At 43.4% G+C, this 13,193-nt stretch overlaps 1 protein-coding gene across 2 annotated transcripts in view; it reads right to left on the reverse strand.

Annotated features, from left to right (window-relative positions):
- ITGA9 (integrin subunit alpha 9) overlaps positions 1-13,193 on the reverse strand; it is a 173,404-nt gene that overhangs the window by 72,039 nt on the left and 88,172 nt on the right. For both annotated transcript variants that reach the window (XM_088654274.1, XM_088654275.1), the window contains one exon: positions 11,615-11,691. In XM_088654274.1, the coding sequence (XP_088510400.1) occupies positions 11,615-11,691 (77 nt within the window). The remainder of the gene's footprint in view (positions 1-11,614; positions 11,692-13,193) is intronic.

Here is a 13,193-nt window from a genome sequence, read left to right on the forward strand (position 1 = left end):
AAATGCAAGCGAAAAGAGTTCTCATTTTATAGGGAGACAAGAATGAGGTGTCTGGCTCTCCTCATAGTCAGTCACTGTGTGGCCAGGCCAAAAGCGCTGCAAATCAGAGATCATATTTCATCCACCATCAGCGCTTGCTGCTGTTACTGTACACTGAAATGAACGAGAAAAATGGGATAGCCCCATGTGCTGGTGCGTTTGAGGAAGAGGGTTGGATAGTATTGCATACAAACCAAACATTATCCTAAAAACACTGCAACTGCAAGAAAGAAAGCAAAAGAGAGAGAATAGAATACGTATGTTGTCAATAAAGCAACGTAAGCCATTGTAGACATGATATGCCATTTCCCAGCACTGGATCCTCTACAGCAGCAGCAGCAGCTTGCTTGACTGGGTCAATCATAAGGAGGCCGTGAATATCTGGGATTATTGTGGAGTCTGTGGGGGCAAAAAGCAGTAACTGGAAGCGCAAGTTGATGCACTGCTGGACCTCTTGCAGAGAGGTCACGGGAGGCAAAAGTGAGTGCTTGCAGATGACTCTTACATGGGTACTACTAGTTGAGTGCCTTTGTCAAAGCGTGTTTATAGCTCAGATTTACCTTTGATTTCTTTCTTTCTTTCTTTCTTTCTTTCTTTCTTTCTTTCTTTCTTTCTTTCTTTCTTTCTTTCTTTCTTTCTTTCTTTCTGTTTTTAAATCTGACTGAAGACATGACTACATGCCACCTGTCCAAATACATGGAACCTCATGCATGGAAGCATACTGGGGGATAATTGAAGTGCAGAAGCAGCAGGCAGCAAAAGGGTTAAGCAGACTCCAAAGCACCCTCTTGATGCTTTTGGTGGGTTTTAACATTTCATTCATTTATAGAACAGACGTAGTCCTTCCATCAAAAATTGATTCCAAGGCTACTGATTATAACACAGCTATTGGAAATGCAACCCTCATGTTTTTTTTACATGAGCATCAGTAGAGGGACATGTCAATCAGTCTCCTTTATTGGCGTGCAGGGGATACAAAAGTACATAAAACAAAATATAAAATTGGCTCCTGTTCATAAAAGGAGATACTTTAAGAGGAAAAATATTCAGGTTAAAAAGTGCCTTTCAAGTCTTGTAGCATTTCTCTCAGAAATGTTGCTACATTCTCCGTAATGTCGCACCTATGACCGTTCACCACAAAGGAAATCCCAAAGAAGTCGGGACAATTTAACCTTTCTTTCAGCATGGAGTTTAAATATTTGTCGCGGGTTTTTGCATAAAATGGTCAGTAAATAGAACATGTGCAATGGTTCTGACCTGTTTTGTACTGCAAGGACAATGCCTTTCTGAGCATGGCGCATAAGAGTTTGACCCAGAAGACCCTGAGGTTGTAGCAATGGTGCTCCCCAAAGATTGCAAGACTATAACTCCCATAAACCCCAACCTGCTGGCCCAGGATGGTGGGATCTGCAGTTCAACAGCATCAGGGGGAGGGGGCTACCCCTGACTTTAAAAAATATTATTCCTGTTTAAAAGCATTCGAACTATATATATACAATAAACCAGGCACGCCCAACAGGTAGATCGTGATCTACTGGTAGATCACTGGACATCTGTGGTAGATCACTGGTAGATCACTGGCTCCCTCCAAAGAAGCTCAACAACTTTGGCTCCCCTTAAAATGCTCAACGTTTTAGCCCTTCACCCCCCCCCAAAAAAACCAGGGCTTTCTTCCCACCTCAGAAAAGCTCGACAACTCTGACCTGAACCCCTAAAAATGGGGCTTTCCTCCTCCCTAAACAACTTTTACCTGAACACCCCAAAAGGGGGTAGATCACTGCCAGTTTTTAACTCTGTGAGTAGATCGCAGTCTCTTCGGAGTTGGACACCCCTGCTGAATAAACTATTGATCGCCAAACATACAGGGAAGCACAGAATTTTTCACCAAGTTAACAATGAATAAGGATCACGGGTCACTATCTGCAGCTGCTGGTTATCTCGTAGAGTAAAATATATGAAAAATAGGGAAATGTTTTAAGTAGTCGTTAAGTACAGCATGTATTCCACCCTTGAGGGGAGGGGGGAAGTGGGATTCTTTGGAAAGCACGAACTAAATGTCTGAACTGAAGGAACTGCCATCAGATTCATAGCTTTAGGGTACTTTATTGAGAACCTCATTGGTTTGAGTCTGACCGAGGGTTTCTAATCCTCATCACAACAGCAGCAGGAGACTGAGCTTAGACCTTCCTTTCAAGACAGCAGTTTCCTGAGTCATTAAATCTCAGGACATCTGGAATGAATCAGGTACACTTTCCGTAAGAACTGGATTAAGAAAAAGAATCTCTCTATTGGCAAGGGAATTCCTGAGCCCTGTTTGCTTATCCGGGGCATGATGTCATTGGGTATGGATTGCTTGCAGTGATGTATGAACTGCACTGCCAATGTGGTGCCATCTTTCTTTAGCATCTGCAGTTCATTAAACAGGAAGTGCTGCCGTCATCAAAATGTGTTGGTTGAACTGCATTGTTCAAGAAACAACATGACCGACCCATGCTTCATTGGGACACAGACAAGCAAACAGGCACACACACCATTCTTAAGGAATTGAAGATGCAAGCAAAACTGTAAATGAAAGAGGGATATTGGTTTTATTTTATTAACTGATTAGCATTTCGGTGGGCAGTCTAGTTCCTATCAAGGGGGGGGGAGAGACTGCTTCCCATGGCCACTGAACTCCTTAGCCAGACTTTTTTAAAGTTTGGTTTGCTCTGCACACATGTGAATATTGTCTAGATTATCTCTGCTTAGGAGAGGTTTCGCTCAAGAATTTGACTGTCAAAGCATTCCAGTGGGGTTTATTTTCCAGTGGGCCTTAGGCTCTTCAAAACAGTGCTTTAGACCGTGATAAAATCTGTGCTGACAAAATCAAGTTATATAATAGCACAGGAAAGACAGTAAGGCAAGGAAATTTGTCGCCTGCAGATTCTTTGGTTTATCCAGGGCAAAATTTAAGCAGATGACTGCACAAGTACACAAAATCTCTATAAATAATGTGGTGAATCAACATGTACTCAAGAACACCCAGTAACTGGAACAGTTGAGGCAGCTGTTATTAGTGCTCTAGTATAACCAATAAGTTGAATCAGGGCTAGGGGAACTGGTTTTGACTGGAACGCTGATCCAGACGTGGCCAACCTTCACAGGCCATTTTGCCTTAAAATGCATATAACAGGAATGAGCAGCATGAATGGGTATGGAACAAACCTGTGATCAGAAGGGATTCTTTTCTTCCCCAGGGGCAACTTTCAATACTACGGTAACTTCTATGTTTGGGGGCTTTCTCTCGTGCTTTTTATGGGAATCAAAGTGCCTCTCCTCTTTGTTCCTTGCTTGTCCAGGTAGCAAGAACTCATTCTCTCACCCCACAACATCCTTTTCAACAGCCCCACAAAAATGCAGAGAGGGCAGACTTTCAAAGGGAACAATTATAATGGAGAAATTCTGTCCTCTGGTTCAGTTCAACTGTAATGTGGATCTGTTCTGTCTTAAGAAATGGAACAAAATTCACTACTGCTAGTCAACTGTAAGGTTAAAAACTGCAAGATCTAATATGGTAGGGCAGTTTCTGCCTAGGGCTTATTCCCAAGGCCACAATAATCGTTTAGGGTGTCATCTGGCTTCATTCTTGCTAATAGGCTTTTGCCGTTAACTTGAAAGAAAAACTTCTCATTAAGTCAATGGAATGTGGCCACACCCTTGATAACTAAATTGGTGGTGTGCAAGACCTATCACAGATCAGCTGTCATGGAGAGAATTGCCTTGGCAAGTGAAAAGATTAGCTGCCAATGGACACCGGATCATCCATTCCTAATAGCTATCTCCTTCAGTTATGTGCATTATGCCTACAGACACATTTTGTTACATGACTCTTTAGTTACCTCCAAACAGAATTCGTTCTCTCTCTCTCTCTCTCTCTCTCTCTCTCTCTCTCTCTCTCTCTCTCATCGGCAATTAGAAATCTAAGAAAAACCCACTCTGGTTTGTCTCCATGCGAATTAAGAGCATTTATATATAGCTGTATATTTCAAAGTGTTTTTCCTTCCACTTCTTTTTTGCGTCTGGGAGACTCATCACCCAAAGAAAACAAACAAACAAACAAAACAAAACAAAAGGCAACACCAACTCAAATCGAACTCATTTGCTTTGTGCACAGCAGCATTTCCTTGTGGGGTTTTCTGTGGCTTTGATTCATATCATTTGTAGTAATTTCTGTAGCAGTTCACTGGGTGGTTCCAACAACCCTAACTGTTTATCAGGCAGATGTTCAATGGAAGATGTATTTCAAATGTGTATTAAGACAGACTAATGTAATCCTATATAATAAAGTCCCTGTGTCTCTGCGTCCAGTCCCTGTGTCCCTGTGTCCGCGCTAATGCGCATGTGCCCCACGGACACAGGGACTGGATGAAGAGGCGGGACGTACACACACACACGCTCTCTCCCCCCCCCTCAACCCTCTGCCTCCCGTTCCCCTGCAGCGGCGAACCAAGATGGCGGCATCGGGCTCCGGGGCCATGGCGGCAGGAGCCCAGTCCGGCTCCCGCCGCCGCCGCGGGCCGCGGCCCCGAAACCCGATACCGCCATCTTGGTCCGCCGCCGCCACCTCCTGACAACCCTACCTGGCCCGTGGGAGGAGCAGCGGGGCCGCGGCCTTCCCTCCCTCTGCGCTCGGCCGCGGGACACGATGGGAGAGCACTTTGTTTAATTGCGTTCCTGGCGTGCCCCGCGGCCGAGCGCAGAAAGGGAGGGAAGGCCGCGGCCCCATCGCACCTCTAGCGCCCATTTTCTTAACGGGCTGAATGAGACTAGTATATGTATAAGTTGCTAGTGCAAGAAAGCCTGACAATATTCATCCCATGAGATATATTCTAATGTTCCTTGTAACTTCCAATAACATTTCGATACCTCTACTGGCATAACAAAGTGGATTAAGTTGTTTCATATATTTTTTTATTCTGCTATAGACTTTAAATAAAAATAAATCTAAGGTCGTAGAAACATATGATATCGGCATCATGAAAATCTTTAGCTTCTTTTGATTCTCAGCTTTCACCTTTAAAAATGCCATCTCCTAGGCCTCACAGTTGCAAAGGATATGAATAACAATACGTCAACAATGTGTGATAAAATATAAGCAGCTGTAGAATCTATGGGTAAGGGAGTTAAGTTGACTAGAAGAGTTAAAAGTGAGGACCCTGAAAACTTACATGCTTAATGCTGGTGACAGAATTCAACTTTGGGGAGCAAATAAATTTGATTTAAAAACAACTGCAAAACACTCAAAGCACTAACAACAAGGTCTCAGAAGTGCCTGTTAACTGTAAAACTGTTGTCACCACATTGCTCCATTGTGTTTTCAGTCCCACATGTGGACATTCTTGATACCATATTAGCTCCTGTGCATCTTTTTGTATTATGTTTGCAAATAAATAGTGCCGCTGACTGGACTTGTAGCTGTTGCTTGCTTAAGGAGAAATTTTCAGGACAGTAGACAGTCTTGACAGCAGCCACAACACAGTTAAGAATGGTCAAAGCATTTCACGTACATTATCTTTGCAAGAGTAGTGGGGAATCTCTTTCAGCACTCCCTGAGAATAATATTTTCAGAAATATGAGGTGCAGGTTTTTCTCTCCCCACTCCAAAACTTCTGAGTCTCGGTGGGTTTGGAAAGTGCAAGTAGGAGATAAACTGGCAAAGAAGAGAGCTGTTGGTGGAGGAGTTTGGTTCATTTAAATGCTCCGGGACCGAGCTGTTGCTGCTATTCTAAATCTAACCTGATAATTGTGCTTGTCCAGTATTGGGGGTTGCAAAATGCTTGATAAGCCTCCGACATTTTTGCAGTCCTGAGCGGGCTGCAAAAATGAGTTCATTAAGTGTTTTCTGGCTAAAATTGTGCTTGCACACAAAAGCAGTTGCAGAAAGTCTGCCACCTATTTTCTGCCTCTCGAGGAAGACACTTTTTGATAGATCACATTCAGCATTGTTCATCACATATGGTAATAATCCAACCATTTGGTGGCATAGCTCAAGGCTATAAAATGAACGGGCCCTGGGGAAGATGCTGCAATTCCTAGTGCATGCATAACTGCCATCCTGTCCCTGCAATATAAGGTTTGCCAAAGAGAGCATTGAAACTCCAGAAACAGTAAATCCAGGCCCATTTGACATTGCACAGGCTGAAAATTTGTGATGAAAGCCAGAACACCATAAATGCACAGTTGTGTTTGGCTTTTTGTAATATAAATCTGACTCAGTAGATTTGATTTTAAGCATCTGCATAAGCTTCCTTTACTAACCTTGCATACAGTCAACTTATATGAAGTTTGAAATTTGGATTCTTAAGGGTCACCTGGTGAGCTGAAATGGAAGAACTGCTGTTTGAGAACTTTTCTTTTGCACTTATACATTTCTTGGCTAAAAATATCTGGCTTGGGTATAGTTCTTTTTCTTGACATAAATCACTTGCTACTGTGCAACAAATTCTTTATTGCAACCAACAGTAAACTTTATGAGCTTGTATTCCAAGAATGCCATCTCTACTGGAGTGGTGAACAGCTTTAACTTTTTTATCATTTCCTTTTCCTCATATGGGCATTTGAATGGGTTGTGAGTTTTGTTTCTGGGTAGAGATGGGCAAAACCTACCCATCTCAATTAAGAAATGGTCTCTCCACACACACCCATACTTGGGGGGGGGGGGAATGGTTTAGAGGCACAGATTATAATTTCCTGCCAGGCATACAGTACATACAGTGGTGCCTCGCTAGACGAAATTAATTCGTTCCAGGACTCAATTCGTCCTACGAAAATTTTGTCTAGCGAGGCACCGTTTCCCATAGGAATGCATTAAAAGTCAATTAATGTGTTCCTATGGGCTCCGGGGGGAACTGGTGGTGGTGGCAGCGCTTGTTCTCTTGGCTCGGGGAAGGCAGGCAAGCGCTTCCCCAAGCCAAGAGAGCAAGCGCCGCTGCTGCCAACAGAAGCTTCGTCGGATCCGGCTCTGTCGGGCGGGGTGGGGGAAAGGCGAAGGAACGATCCTGCGCCTTTTCCCCACCTCTGCCAAGCCCCATGCCAGGTGTGCGTGGCAAGACGCGGTGGCGGGGGAAGACGTTCTCCCGCCACCACGTCTTGCCTGCCTCCCCCGACATGGAGTGCGGCTTCGGAGGTCTCCGAAACTGCGCTCCATGCCGGCTGTGCGCGGCAAGATGCGATGGTGGGGCTGGCATTTACGTACAGGTATAAGCTAAACAAGCTATAGCTTAGGGCCCCACTCTCTTGAGGGCCCCCAAGAAATTTAAAGGGAAAAAATGGATGTACATTTCCAAAATATAAGATAAAAAACAGATAAAATAAAACCTACATACAACAACAGTGTTTTGTGTTGCGTAGGCTACTATGATGTAAGTAATGGGCCCCGCCTGCTAGCCTGCTCCCTAAAATATCACTGGTTTGCTCATTTCTATATATAGGGTGCCGACATTCTGCATGTGCAAATGGCTTTAGATATCTATTAGGTCCGTAAATTAACATATAGCATATATTCAACACAAAAAAGAAGCAACAATTTGTTGTTGACAAAGGACAACTGGACTTATAAAGGGCCCCATTACCTTTAGTAGCTTAGGGCCTCATCAAACCTAAATCCGGCCCTGTTGGAGACGTAGGAGCCAACTCCTAAGTTCCTTCACCACCACCACCCATAAAATATTTGAGGGTGCCACCCCACCCCCAGTTGATAGGCATTGCCATTCAAATGGTGTCTGCGCACTGCATCTTGAGGTCAGTTATGCAGCGTGGGACTCCCCTTTCCCCAATATTTTATTCAAATTGGCGTCTCTGCTTGGAGTTTCTGCAGCTACTGCCTGGTGGGGCCTATCAGTGAAAGAGGGATCCCACCAGAAGGCACTATGCCCAATAGCCCATCAAACCTGGAGCCAGTTTTGCCCCAATCAAACAACATCAAGAATGAATTTTCCCCATAGCATTATTAGAATCATAGAGTTTGTAGAGACCACAAGGGCCATCCAGTCCAACCCCCTGCCAAGCAGGAAATTCCACCAAAGCATTCTTGACATATGCCTGTCAAGCCTCTGCTTAAAGACCTCCAAAGAAGGAGACTCCACCACACTCTTTGGCAGCAAATTCCACTGTCGAACAACTCTTACTGTCAGGAAGTTCTTCCTAATGTTTAGGTGGAATCTTCTTTCTTGTAGTTTGAATCCATTAATAATGGTACAAGTTTTTAACAGAGGGGTGGATTTTTTTACACAGTAAAAATGGATGTTGGTCTCTTAATATGGGGTGGGTCTCAGTTCTACAGAAAGGCAAATGAGTGGCACATGCTGGCATGGGAATAAACGGCAACTCATCCACAATTGTTAAGGCAATCCCAAACAATTTTTTTTTAAAAAATGTGGCTATTGGAGTCAGCTGGCATTTTCCCCACAAGAGGGAAATAATGCGCAAACTCATCTGCCAAATAAAACTCAATATTTTAATTTTTTAGAGAGAGAAAGATTGCATTTTTATGAATTGTAAATTTGTGCAAATTTAATCAATAAATTAATCAACTAAAAATCTGATGATTAATCAATTACAATTCCTTTAACTAGGCAGCAGCTCTAATCTTAATGCAAATTAATCAATAAATTAATTAACTAAAAATCTGAAGACGATCAATTACAATTTCTCTAACTTGGTTGCAGCACTAATCCTAATGAACTAGCTTTAATAAAAGGATTGTTTCTAGGACATTCATTTTATATTTCTCAGCTATCTTAAGCTTTCATTGTTCTGCTGAAATGTAGGATAAATGTTTTTAACGTTTATTTAGAAAAATCTTGAATTTATCATGCACTCATTTTCTTTTGTTGTGTCAGGCATAAAGGCAAAATAGACATATTTAAAATGTACAGATACCTTCCCCTTCCCCCAAAACAGACTGTGACAAAATATTAAGATTTGCCCATTTATCTTCTGATCCAGGTGGCGCTGTGGTTAAACCACTGAGCCTAGGGCTTGCTGACCAGAAGGTCAGCGGTTCGAATCCCTGTGACGGGGTGAGCTCCCGTTGCTTGGTCCCAGCTCCTGCCAACCTAGCAGTTCGAAAGCACGTCAAAATGCAAGTAGATAAATAGGAACCGCTACAGCGGGAAGGTAAACGGCGTTTCCATGTGCTGCTCTGGTTTGCCAGAAGCGGCTTTGTCATGCTGGCCACATGACCTGGAAGCTATACGTCGGCTCCCTCGGCCAATAATGCGAGATGAGCGCGCAACCCCAGAGTCGGTCACGACTGGACCTAATGGTCAGGGGTCCCTTTACCTTTACCTTTACCAGCTACAGATATGGGTAGTTAGATGTGTCTGGTTGTAGGATGGGAATGTGTAATCAATTGCACTCAGGAATTCTTTGAAATAATGCAGTGCTGACAGACATATACAGTTGGATGGGCACCTTCATCTGCAATCCACTCCTGTCCACTGTCAAATCCATGCATCTCACTATTAAACAAAATCCACTGGCCAGAATTGGCAGAAGCGACCAAAGTCCAGACTAATTGGCTCCATCTCTGAGACACCAATTATCTGCATTAGAAATAGGAGCTGGTGGATTAACAGAGCACCCCTAATTCAACAGTGGAATCCTATGCATGCTTACTCAGAAGAAAGGAGCGTTGAGTTTAAGGCTGTTTTCTCTGAGTTAAGTGGTTATGGCAAATTAACCTCTCTTGCCCAGATCCATCCAAATACATTGGCACGCATTGGATTGGGCTGAACCGTATTTATAGATATCCACACGCTTTACAGTATATACTTGGACTCCAGACATGCTAGCACTATAATTATTATGAGAGACAACAAAGGAATGGCATCTTGTGAATCTGACACTAACTGGGAAGGAATTCCTGCACCTCAATTAAGTCCTCCAATTTCCATTTCAGGATTCGGCGTTCCCCTCCACCCACCCCTCCCCCAATGCACAGCAATGAAAAATGAGAAAAAGCTTGGCATGGTACAGAGGGATTGCAAATGAATGACAGCTGGGAGATAGATTCTGAAAGGGTCTCTGAATACTTGGTGCCAATTGGCCAAGTATGTCGGCATTTGCGGGGGGTGGGATAGAGGAATATGCTGGGAAATAAAACTCACTCTGGTTCTAACGACAAGAGCAGGGAAAGTTTAGGTGGCTGAAATACACGGGAGGAAGAAAAACTGCTTTTGAAGTTCTCCCATCAATAACGGTCATTTATAACAAGTTCGTCTTCCATCCAAAGATCATTTGCACTCCCCCATCTTCATAAACCAACACACAGCCCATGTGCAAGTCTTGTTCCCTGCCTCTCCCCCACAGGGAATGCAGAAGCCATGCGAGGAGCCCAGCCACTCTGCTTTTTCTATTAACACTCCCGGTCAAGCTGCACTCCTTCTCATGGTACCGCATGGAGTGCTATTCCATTTATATAGTCCTTCGGGGAGGATTTACTCTCCAGCTGCACTGCTAGAAACCGCCTGCCCGTTCTGCTCCAGGGGTGGCACCTGTCCATTTTCCTTTGCCGCTTGCTTTATTTTTAATAACCAAGAGGGGCTCTTTCCGCCCGCTGCCCATATCCCTTTTCACATATGTAGTGCCACGTAGGCAAACCCATTTTGTGTGCCTGCCTTTTTGCTATTGTTATATTCTGAACATGGCCCCAGACACCACTCCTCTCTTCCCTGACAGCTGCGGGCTGCATGCTGCTGACAGACCTGTGATCAAATGCACACAGGTTCGGGCGACGTGGCTGGAGCAGTTGCAGAATGTGTCAGTAACAACATTCAACCATGGGGAGGGGAGACATTACTGCAAATGCAGAAATCATACCCAAGCACGTGAAACGTCTGAGAAGCATCGATAAAGCAACATAAAGTGCCTTGGCATTTCTTTGAAATTAAAGGTGGCGCGCAAATAATTCAGATAGATAGATAGATAGATAGATAGATAGATAGATAGATAGATAGATAGATAGATAGATAGATAGATAGCATGGGGTGGGGTATGAAATATCCTGCAAACAAAAAGTTGGGGAAAGGGGGAATTAAAGTTTAGTTTTCTGAATATAGTGTGTCATCTATGCATGTAAACATAATTATACAGGTCCTGACAGTTTATTGTATTTTAATACAGTAGTCCCTCGACTTACGAATTTAATCCGTTTTGAATGCACATTCGTAGGTCAAAAAGTTTGTAAGCCGAAAAAAGTGGTTTCCCATAGGAATGCATTGGAAACGGAAAAATTCGTAAGTCAAGTAAACCGCATCTAAAATTCGTAAGTTGAGAAAACCCCATCTAAACCGCAACAGTTTTCCTTTCGGATGGCGAAAAAAACATAAGCGTGTGGCCATTTTTTTTCATTCGTAAGTCGAGTACTTCGTAAGTCGAGGGACTATTGTACTTCTGGTGGAAGCTGCCCAGAGTGGCTGGGGAAACCCAGTCAGATGGGCAGGGTATAAATAATTATTATTATTATTATTATTATTATTATTATTAAACCAATATTTTTTCCAAAATGAATCAAGCATTTAAAAGTGGCACTCACCCAGATAGGAATAGTTTCCCCTGAAGGTTAAGGTCAGCGGCGCAGTCATCTGACTGACAATTCCTCTCAAAAACAGTCTATGAGAATTAAGAAAATAACGTTACTGGGAAGGGGGAAACAAGCAGACCAAATAATCTCTGTTTGACATGGTGCAGAATCTACTTTTGAAAAATTTGATAATGCAATGGTAGATTTTCTTGTGTGAATGATGCCATGGACCCTCTGGGGTCCACAGAACACCAATTATGAGCCACTGTCAAGTTGTGCTGACATAACCAAGTTAAAAAGCAAATGATACGGTAGTTTGAATCAGCCTTAACACATGGTCTGGAAGAGAGCTTGGAGATTCGAAATCTCAAAAATTAAGGCTAATAAAGGAAGTTATAAATAAAAAGCCTATCTTTGGAATTGATCAAATGCAAAGCATTACATATGACCCTCTTCACCTTTCCTTGATAAGGAAGCTTTTCCTTGCATCTAGTGATGGCAAAGAACCAGTTGCTTTTTACTGCACATCCTCAGACTCTTGGCTGTTTGTAAAGCACGTCTAATAGGAAACATCCCATGAATCCCAATGCAAGCACCTGATTTCATCTCACTGACGACAAGTAATTAACATTCCTGAACACTTTCTGGGATTTAATTGCAGACACGGGTTACAAGAAGACAAAATAACTGGCAGAGTACTTCCATCAAGAGTCATAGCAGGTGACGCAAATGGGGGCAAATTCCTCAGGAGCTATAAATGTAGAAAAAGGAATCCTTTTATTAAACAAAGCAGGCGTGCTCTTGCAAGAGGTGACCAGAAACAGCTGTAAAATTCCTTGACCTGCCAGGAAAATGTTCCATTTCCTGGCGCGAAGGATCAGTATTGGACAGCAGATAAGGGGCAACCCAGGCATGAAGCCCCCTGAGCAGCCAAACCAGTTGATGGGCACTGAGTTTGACTCTATTGGTTTGCCATGCTGCTGAGTTCCCACAGGGAAGTAAATTGCACAGCTGATCCCTTCAGAAAGCAACCTTGCCAGCTCTGTGCTCTGCATTTTGCCTAGATTTTCAGCTTGTTGGGCCCTTGGGAAGTGCTGTGCAAGGGACTTGTTTGATAGTTGGGTGGAGCAACCCACCTGCCAATCGCATGATCTCTGTTACAAAGGAGAAACCAAAAGCCGCTGCCCCAGTCTGCATAACTGAATGGTTTTGCAAATACCCAAGTCACATTTAGCATAAAGGCAATGGCCGTTCTGTATGGTTTTGTTGCTTAAGTTAATTAACTGCAGGCATTTCAAAGTCAGAAATGCTTCTAGACACTTTCTTTTTCGAGTCATGACTAAATTACTTCCAAGCCTACCAGCCTGGCTTTCCTTCCCGCATGCAGGCCTGATTCATTAAAGGAAAGCCCAGTTCAAGCCAATTGTATTCGAAAACTGGGTGGGATCATGCTTGGATTTCCTGGCATGGGAAGGGTCCATTCACTGCCAACTTTGGGTTCCCTCTGACCACTGAATTCCAACATGAGAAGCCAGGCAAGTATATGTGGGTGGGGCTGGATGCATTAGGGATTCCACTCAACCAAAGTTTG

Source organism: Zootoca vivipara, chromosome 11, assembly GCF_965207765.1.
Source record: "Zootoca vivipara chromosome 11, rZooViv2.hap1.1, whole genome shotgun sequence".
In the NCBI taxonomy this organism is placed as follows: Eukaryota; Metazoa; Chordata; class Lepidosauria; order Squamata; family Lacertidae; genus Zootoca; species Zootoca vivipara.